The following is a 9,276-nucleotide window of genomic DNA, read 5'->3' as shown; positions in this document are numbered from 1 at the left end:
TATGTCCAAGGTGTTGTATGAGGTTTTTTTCGACTTCACACCGAATATAATTTATGAAACTTATTTTTTATTCCTTCTTGACAATAATTTTACTGAACTCCAAATCATACTAACTCAGAAGAATTGTGTCCAAACTGGAAAGGAAACACAAAATCTAGGTATAACATCATGGATTTGCCTGAACCATTTTGGTTCCAGTTGCAGCCCTGTGGGGTAATCCAGTCATGTGAAGGAAGAACTGAGCTTACCCTCTTCAGGGGAGTTATGTTGTGCCACCAGCACTCTAATCACACGAGGAGGGACATGCCATGATGGATTCTGTCATCCACCTATATAGTTTGTTGTATGTACAGACTGTCATCATCCTTAAGGTCTTGGTTGGCAGTCATATGGATACAAATCTTTCAACACAGCTTGGAAGTCAAAATGACTATGGCTTCGCTTTACAATTCAATTCTCCACAATTCTCACCTACAGCAGTCATCCTCCATGAGATTTTCAATGATATAAAAAGGAAAAGGGGTACTCCATAGTCTACAGCATTAGTATAGAAGATTAGGGAGATTGCATCAAGCAGCAAGACCTTCAAGGAGAGCTCTCCTCCTTGTTGCCAGTTCCATGTATTCGGTAAGAATGGCAGGAAAGCAGCCCTATTTGTCCTTCATCAGCGTAGCCATACTGTCAACACCTAAAAACAACCCAAGCTGATCAAGAACAGAAAATACAAAGTCGGATTAGCAAAGGGAGTTGCAACGATGAGAGTATCAGTACCTGCCAAGATGATGGCCATGTAGGAAAAATAAAAGATCACCGAGTTGACAAAACTTGGGCTAATGATTTCCACATCACATAAGATCAGCAACAAGAGCAAGAGACCTTTGAAATAGTCCAAGCAACAGATAGAACTTCAATTTGGCTAGTAAACCAACACACTATAAACATGATTACTCCAAACTTTATTGCTGCCGTAGCAGATTTTCAAGCACACAAGAAAGGAAAAGAACATAGATGATTTAATCAAGTATTAAAGCTATCTCATACCTTTATTCAATGGAATAGAATCTAAATCTCTTCAATTTCAAGCCATCAAATATGCTAGTTAAAGAAAACCAAATATATAGAATGGACTTCATTGTGGTCTAGTTGCTACATTGAGCTCCATCCTTTCCGTTGCTTTGAGTAGATGCCAATCTTCTCAGTCAAGGTGCAAACTAGGCAAACTTTGCTCGATGTTCTCTTGGAGCCTAAGCTATTTCTACTACAAACAGAATTCCATATCTATCATACCCATGTAAAACCTACACTAGCCAGTCACTTAGTGGCAACCATTTTATTTCCTATACTTGAATGCTGTAACAAGTAAAAGAAGTGCCATCAAGGCTAGACTAATATATTACCACAGCATCCAGAAAAGTGTGAGGTGTCAGAGAACAATGGGCAACTGCCTTGTCTCCTCAAAAATATTTAACTCAAGAAAGTTTCTCCAAATCACAATAAATCTAAAACAACACAGATCAAAACAAAAAATTTATATTCGTCATGACAATCCCGGTGAAACAGAAATCTTAGTGATACATTACCGCACATTACGTATTCAATAATGTTAAACAAGCCAGCCAACTGATCATGATGACCAAAAGAATTACTGTAACAACAAAAAGAAGGTAGCAATATAAGGAACATTGAAACCACATACTGGCTGCTTTATATTTTCTAATTTCATAAACTTGAATGCCACAATAAGAAAAGAAGTGCCATCAAGGCTAGACTAATATATAAACATAGCATCCAGAAAAGTGAGGTGTCAGAAAACAATGGGAAACTGCCTTGACTCCTCAAAAATATTTAACTCAAGAAAGTTTCTCCAAATCACAATAAATCTAAAACAACACAGATCAAAAACAAAAAAATTATGTTCATCACTACAATCCTAGTGAAACAGTACCAGACAGCAATCTTAGTGATACATTACTACACGTTCAATGTACATATTCAATAGCGTTAACAAGCCAACCGACTGATCATGATGACCAAAAGAATCACTGTAACAACAGAAAAAAGACAGCAATATAAGGACATTGAAACCACATACTAGCTGCTGCTTTTTATTTTCTAGTAAGGACATCATTAAATTCTCATATCACAACAAGCCCTGAACAATTTACTTATAAAACTACAACAACCAAAGACAAATATCTTCAGACATGGTTTACAAAGAGGCTTTGATGCTGCAATACAATGGTGTGGTTTTTCTTCAAGGAAAGGTAAGACAACCTTCGAAACTGAAGTTTTATAACTTTCATCTATAAAGGAAATTTAAAAGAACAAAGTAACATAAATGTTTCCTCTTAATAAGGAGAGAAAAAGTCGATGCAAGTTTGGATGTCATGCTGATTGCTGATATGCATTTGCTTTCGCTTGCCTGTCTGATAATGCCATAATGCTTCTCATCAGTGAATAGACACCCGACATAGGAACTTTGTTGCGCTAGAAGAACAATAAAACTATAACATATTTAAAAAATTCTTCAAGCATTCACAATCAATGGCATCTGTTTTGCATATAGCAAGATTACGAAGAGAGGAAATAAATAGGAGAGAGCTATGCATGAATTTAATATCTCCACCAAAAGTATGTTAAGCATGGGAGTCCATATTACATAATTTGATGTGTCAAAATTGTTATATGGCCAATAAATATTGTTACTTAGATGACAGGATTATGGAACAAGTTTATGCAAAAAAAACTTCATGGAAACATACAGTTTGTTGCATGAACTCCCACAATGCACATCCTTATCACTACAATGGAGATGCTCTTTTTGTGACTCAACTCTTAGTCATCCAAGTCACAAAGGAGCAACTCTATTGTTTAAAAAAAAGGCCAAAACCTGAAAATAAAGCTCACAAAAAACACGCCTTCACTAGTTTCATATTTTCGAAAAAAATGGATATCTTGATTTTCCCTTAAATCACCAATTTGTTGATTCTCAGATGATTTCCCCAGATATCTTATTTCTCATGATATAACGGATCAATCGAGTTAAAGAGGGCATCCTACCTCAACTCTCGTAATACCTTCATGTTTTGACACCCTCCAACTTTTATTTCCACTTTTGTATGTTATATACTTCTATCCTTGAAGCAGCATCTTCCAAAGGCTTTGTATTCACAAATATTGATAAAAGGGAATTGGTAAAAGTTGCCTGTTTTAGAGAGAAAAGGGTGTGGAACAGCAAGTAAGACAAGAAATAAAATGGGTGCCTCTCCAATCAGCTAAAGTTTAAAGATCAAGAATTGGAATAAGAACAACCTATGGCCACATTTGGTATGGGGACTAGGAATTATTGGGTTTCTTCAAAATTTTCAATTGGGGATCTGAGTTACAATGGAAACTCTCATCCTATCTTTGGCCACATTTTGTAAATCCAACCTAGAATTTCAAAAATTAAGCGTCTTTTTTGTTTAGCAAGGGACTCACTGGCATATTTTCTTTGGACAAGAATTTACTCACCGAACCGAGGTTGCATTCACAAATAACTGACTGGCCAACAACACCTCAAGTTTCAGACACATAACTGAAACTTTTAAACTGTCAAGGTGGAGGTAAGAGGGTGTGTTGGGTGAATCCTAGGATTTCAAGGGATTTAGTTCCAAATTTTCTCTTTTTTCTGCTTGACTATGTTATAAATCTCAACCTGGAATTTCATATTTTAGTTTTAAACAATTTCATGCATACTTATGTTTATCTTACAATCTTACAATTTAAAAAACCCTAAACCCCGAGATTTCCACATCCCAAGCTCATCCTGATGACTCAAATACCTAGGTTTCATTAAATTCTAAGTAACGATAATAAAGTATTATCGGTGACATCTTAGGATATCAAGGGAAACCCCACTGAAATCCCTGTTTGGAACCCTAGGGATTACTAGGATCTGATTTCTCTATATCAAGTGACCTCTGTTTCATTCAAGAAGTGAATTAAAAGCTAGAAAACATTAAAAATCTTAGAGAGAGAGAGAGAGGGGGGGGCAATGGAGTTCTCTCTCATTTCTCCTCTTCTCTAACTGCCCTTCTTCTCACATGTCAATCAACCTGATCTAATCAGTTTGAAAGTAGATATTGTCATATTGATAGAATTTATAATCCAATGTCACCAATATTGACCCAATCCAACGATTTCAATATAAATGGATCAGATATGGATTGGCATCTATTATGGTGCATGTGATCAAACTAATCAGTTCATAAGTTGATTTGAATCAATCAAGTGTCTACAACTGCTATTAGCCTCAAATATATCCTGCACGAAAGCAACAACAATCATGTCACTCAAATAAGTCCAACAATAACAACAATGACAGTCTGTTCAAATTTGAGCCTACAGCAGCAGGTCCATCTAGACCTCTGGACTAGCTGACTAAGTCCTTTGTCCAAGAAGTCTAAGACTCAAGTCCAGCATGACCTAGTCCTTTGTCCAAGCAGACTATAAGTCCAGCCGATAGCAGAAAGAGATCTTATGAGTTCCCAATCACTCCGTTCAGGACAGAGACTGGATCCTTGTCAGTGCCAAACAAGACTTGCTCAACTCCAAACAAGAGTTGGGAATTCTTATGGATGTCAGACATTGATGCACTTCCAAAAAGAATGTTCAGCTGGGAGAACAGAGAGACAGCAGCAACTTAAGTTACTGCTTAGTTCATTTTATTTAAGCTACTTATAATAAAATTGGCAAAAAAAAGCCTTGAAAGACTCTAGTTCTATGTATTTCTTAGCAAATTATTCAATTTTGAAGAATTAGCTGTTCCTGTGCAGTTCAACTATAAAATAAAGGCATTTAATGACAACAAAAAGCTTACAAAATAAGATAATTATTGAAATATAATTTATTTCATTCATGATTTTAAGCATCAGTTTGATATAGCATATTCTATCAAAAAATTACCGGGTCAAAATATGAGATAAACTATTAGTCATTCAAGATATTATTATCGATTCACCGTCATTATAAACAGAGTACCAAATAAATGGGATGGAATCAACCATCCATTTGAAATCTAGCATGCTGTTGACCCAACAGGATCAGTATTTGTAAATAAAATAGGACTCCTAAAATAGGACTGCAGAGTTAAATGGTAAAATCAAGCTAAGTTGAAATTCCAGTTCCTGAACAAAATTCTTTGGTCCATTGTAGGTTAATCTTACCTGCAAATTAACGTCAATTAATAAGAAATTTAACAGTGTATTAATATACATAGATATAACTTCTTCTGAGAGGCTTCCTCATGATTGAAAATAGTATCATTCACCTCTCCAATGGCATGCGTCTTTCAAGCATCATCCCTAGGAGGAGGATTATAGTAAAGCTTGCTTGTGCGCGCAAACCTGCTCTACTAAAACAAGCAATGAAAAAAAAAAACCTTTGCAAGAGATCATATTTAAGCAAAGCACAACACTGTACATAATCCCATCCTACCATCTGAAAGGTCAAACAGATCCTAAAAGTTTGCACCAGCAATTATTGTTAATTTCAAGAATAGAGGTACAAGGGAAAGCTATGGCTTACCTATCTGGGAAAAAATCTTTTCTCCAACAAGCAACCCAAATCTAAGGAACAAGCCCAAGCTCATGATGAAATTCACAATAGTCCCACTTCCTCACCAGCATTAATCTGCCCCAAATCCACTCCTTCATCGAACTGCTCCACCTCAAAGCTCGGACTTGTGGCTACCATCTCACCTGCCTCCACCGGTCTTAGCTGCTCACCGAGATCGGTCAACTCCTCAACAGCGTCGGTCCTCGCATCCTCACTTGAGTCCACTCTCGCCTCATCCCCACCGCTATCAGGCTCTCCTTCTCCCCTGGCACCAGCCTCCCCTTCTGCCCCAGAAGAATCCGCTGTATCGACAGATTTCCCATCGACCCTTGGCTTCATGTCCGCATGAACCTTCCGGGACTTTCGGTTCTTCCGCATCTCCTTGTCCCTCATCATGCTGGCTTCCGCTGAACTCTCTCCTTCCGCCGACGCCCGCCGACGTTTCCGGCCGCTGCCACCGTCGCCGTCCTCACCGGCGGACGCAACGTCTTCGTCCGACGACAGCTGCACCACGTGGTTGAGATTGGTTCCCGGGCTAGGATTAGGGTTAGGATACGGATTAGGAGGAGGGACAGCGGTAGGCAGGGGAGGCGGAGGAGGCCCAGGGTTAGGGTTAGAATTAGGGCAGGGGTACTGACAAGCATAAGGCAAAGAGTAAGCGCTGGGAGCAACAGGATTGAGATTGGAGCCAGGGTTCGGGCCAGGAGGTACGGCGACGATCCAGCTCTGACCATGGACGCCGGCTGCACAGCCGGCGCAGAGGAAAGACCACTCCACGCGGCAGAAGGGGATGCCGGCCGCCGCCCGGCAGCACTCGCACTCCCTGGGGGCGATCCCACCGCCGAGACCGGGTGGGTTGCCTCGGCCACCCCGGCCGCGACCGACGCCACCGCTACGGCTCGCCATCGCGGTCTCCTGGGCTCGTTGGATGTTGGGGGTTGGGGTTGGGGTCGGGGTCGGGGTTCGGGGACGGGAAAGTCCCGACTCCGAGTTCCTCACGCGCACACGTGGAGGGCTCATCGTCCACAAAAACTCTAGATGAGAGGGGGGAGACCGCGGTGGGTCTTGGCCTCCACCGCGGCAGGTCATATACCGACGCACCGACTCGGGCGCACTCTCTAAGTCCCGCTCACTCCTGTCACAAGGAACCAGGTTGACGCAAACGAACACCAAATTTGATTTCTGTTAAGCCGCTGACTTACGTTAAGCCATTTATAAATCTTACTTTTTTTTATTTTAAAAAAATGAATAAAAGAACTGTCAAAACAATAAAAGTAGGGAGATAAAAAGGTTGAAGGGAGATAAAAAGGTTGAGAAATAATTTGTCCAACGTAATTGTATGATAAGGATATATCATATAAGATATGTATAATGAAGGTGTGATTTATGTTAATATAATAAATTATAATAAAAAATATACCAACGAATATAACGACCCTACGAAGATTTTTGACTAAAGGTGACGAGAATAAAAGAACTGTTTTGGTAGGGAGATAAAAGGTTGAAGGGAGAGGAAGTCAAAAAGAGAGAAAGAGAGAGAAGCGCTTTACAGCTGGAATTAACGATGGAGGTGAAAGAACAAAAATTATTAGATGAGAAAAAGTAATTTGTGTTTCCGTTAATTCTAATTATTAATTAATGTAAATACATTTGGAACAAATAATAAGAAAGATTTGAGTTGATATTCGATCGATTTTTTACGGTAGGTTTATATAGATTATTAAAAAAAATCAGAATCAAACATGCAAATGTAATTGGGAAATCACATTAAATGGTGCACAAGATTTGTGTCCTTCAGTCACAAATTGAGTCAAATAGTGGTCTGACCCAGTAATAGGATAACGAATCAATTAGCTAAATGGCTTGAGGGGTCAAAATTCTGGTCCATGTTCGGCTCACATTTGCATCACCCATACATGGTCAGGTTGTTGGAAGCCCTATACATCCATCACTCGACTCCGTCTCCGTCTCCGTCGATGCCTCGGCATGGCTTCCGCTTCATCACTCTTTCCCTCGCGCCTTCTTCCCATCCCCGGCCATGTCCGCGTTGCGGTGTACAGCAATCCGACGTCCCTTCGTGTCCTTCTCGAGCGACGGCCAAAGAGGGATGCCAAGGCCCGGAGGGCCCTCTTCCGCGTGGCAGCGGAGGGCAGAAACGGGCTGAAGCAGGACGACGACGGCGGCGGCGGAGTGGACCTGGGGAGGGACCGCCAGCGGCCGGCTTTCAACCTCCGGTGGCGAGATCTCCTGTCCCCTGACCCCGAGAACATTGCGGCCGTCGCGTTGACCGGCCTCCTCACCTGGGCCAGCGTCCAGGTCCTCTTCCAGCTCTTCGTCATCTCCGTTGCTATCCTCCTTGCGGCCGTCAAGTACTCCTTCGTCGCCGCTCTCCTCCTTATCATACTGATCACCCTCCTTTGATTTATATCCTGATGTGCTCTCACTATGTGAATAGGAGTAGTTCCCACGCAGGAACCAATTGGATGGTGTGATTCGTCATTTTTTGCTTGAAGTATGTGGAATTGGGGGTTTTTTTTGCCTTGAGAAAGTTGTTCATAGATAAATTATATCTATAGATTCTAATTAAAGATCCTTGTTGCACTTTGGGTGGACGTTCCTTAATCAACTAAGAAAAGGGTTTTAATCAGCTTACTCCATAATCTTCGTTAACTCGCACTTTTTTATCTGGTAGCGCTGATGTAAGAAATGTCATTTTAAACTTCTGTTGGGAAGCAAACTGCAAGACAATGTTTACCAAATTGGTTTACAAACTTCTTCACACAGAAGCAAAGCTGTGCTATCTTTGTTGGGGAAAGATTGGTATTAAGTGGACCTTCTATAGATTGAGAACATTCAGATATAGATCCATTAAAGATTTACTTCTTGGCTTGGGGATTGATTTGGTACTTTTTGTTACTATTGGTTATTGTGTGTTAGAATGGACTCTGGAAGCTGGTTGTTTTGGTGGTAGTGAATGGATATGCACCGCATGGAGGACCAATGCTTTACTAACCTTCTGGAGATCAGCAGAAACTGTATGTCATTCTTTGGAAATAGAATCATTTGATTTGGGTTTTACACATGTAATTGATTAGTCTAGCAATTGTTGTTCGGCAGCAAAATTCTATGGTATTTTGGTGGTACAAACATTTGATTTGGATTTGACACCTGTATTTAATTAGTATACAAATGCAGTTGTTGTTCCACAGCAAAATTCCAAGGCAGTAAGGACCGGGACTCGTTTAAGTTTATTCCCATCATTTTGGGCTTGGCCTTAAAGTCAAGAAATTATATTGCTCTAATTTCGTATCTGATCTCTGACCGGCATATTGTAGTTTAGGCACTATTGAGGCTGAGACACAATGAACCATTCTGCCCATCAAACTCAAGATATGCTCCCAAAATTGGGATGTACCTACTTGGTTGCTAATTAGAGACTCTAACCAGCTTATATTACTGAGGACGTAGGAACTTGGAACAGGATCATGATTTTAGTTCTTTGCTCGAGTATCAATTTTGATGAGTCCTTTGGAGTATTCATTCTGGTATTCTTGGCTACTTCTGCATACAGTTTTTATAATACAAAACTAATAGGTTCTCTTGATTTTAAAAAATTAAAAGGTCCTCTGGCAAAACAGAAACAGTATATTTTCCTTGCATGACAAAAGTGGTTTGTAA

The 9,276-nt window shown here is 40.2% G+C and overlaps 2 protein-coding genes across 6 annotated transcripts; one reads left to right on the top strand and one right to left on the bottom strand.

The window, feature by feature from the left end:
• Positions 1-304: 304 nt before the first annotated feature.
• On the bottom strand, positions 305-6,567 carry LOC135651238 (uncharacterized). Of its 5 annotated transcripts, XM_065171200.1 has the most exons (4): positions 5,569-6,567; positions 772-2,487; positions 584-688; positions 305-471 (listed from the first exon to the last, which is right to left on the bottom strand). In XM_065171200.1, exon 1 carries the CDS (start codon positions 6,502-6,504, stop codon positions 5,641-5,643), a length of 864 nt encoding a protein of 287 aa, XP_065027272.1. In that variant the 5' UTR covers positions 6,505-6,567; the 3' UTR covers positions 305-471; positions 584-688; positions 772-2,487; positions 5,569-5,640. The 5 variants fall into 5 exon arrangements, with proteins under 5 accessions (XP_065027272.1, XP_065027256.1, XP_065027264.1 ...); XM_065171184.1 differs by having other exon boundaries at positions 305-688; XM_065171192.1 differs by having other exon boundaries at positions 305-688; positions 772-876.
• Positions 6,568-7,503: 936 nt separating this feature from the next.
• LOC135672482 (uncharacterized) lies at positions 7,504-8,199 on the top strand. The gene has a single exon (XM_065180959.1). It carries the CDS (start codon positions 7,585-7,587, stop codon positions 8,017-8,019), a length of 435 nt encoding a protein of 144 aa, XP_065037031.1. The 5' UTR covers positions 7,504-7,584; the 3' UTR covers positions 8,020-8,199.
• The last annotated feature ends 1,077 nt before the right edge of the window (positions 8,200-9,276 follow it).

Source organism: Musa acuminata, chromosome BXJ1-4 (assembly GCF_036884655.1).
Source record: "Musa acuminata AAA Group cultivar baxijiao chromosome BXJ1-4, Cavendish_Baxijiao_AAA, whole genome shotgun sequence".
NCBI lineage: Eukaryota > Viridiplantae > Streptophyta > Magnoliopsida > Zingiberales > Musaceae > Musa > Musa acuminata.
Note: the sequence above shows the minus strand (reverse complement) of the source record. Positions and strands in the feature narration are given on the sequence as shown.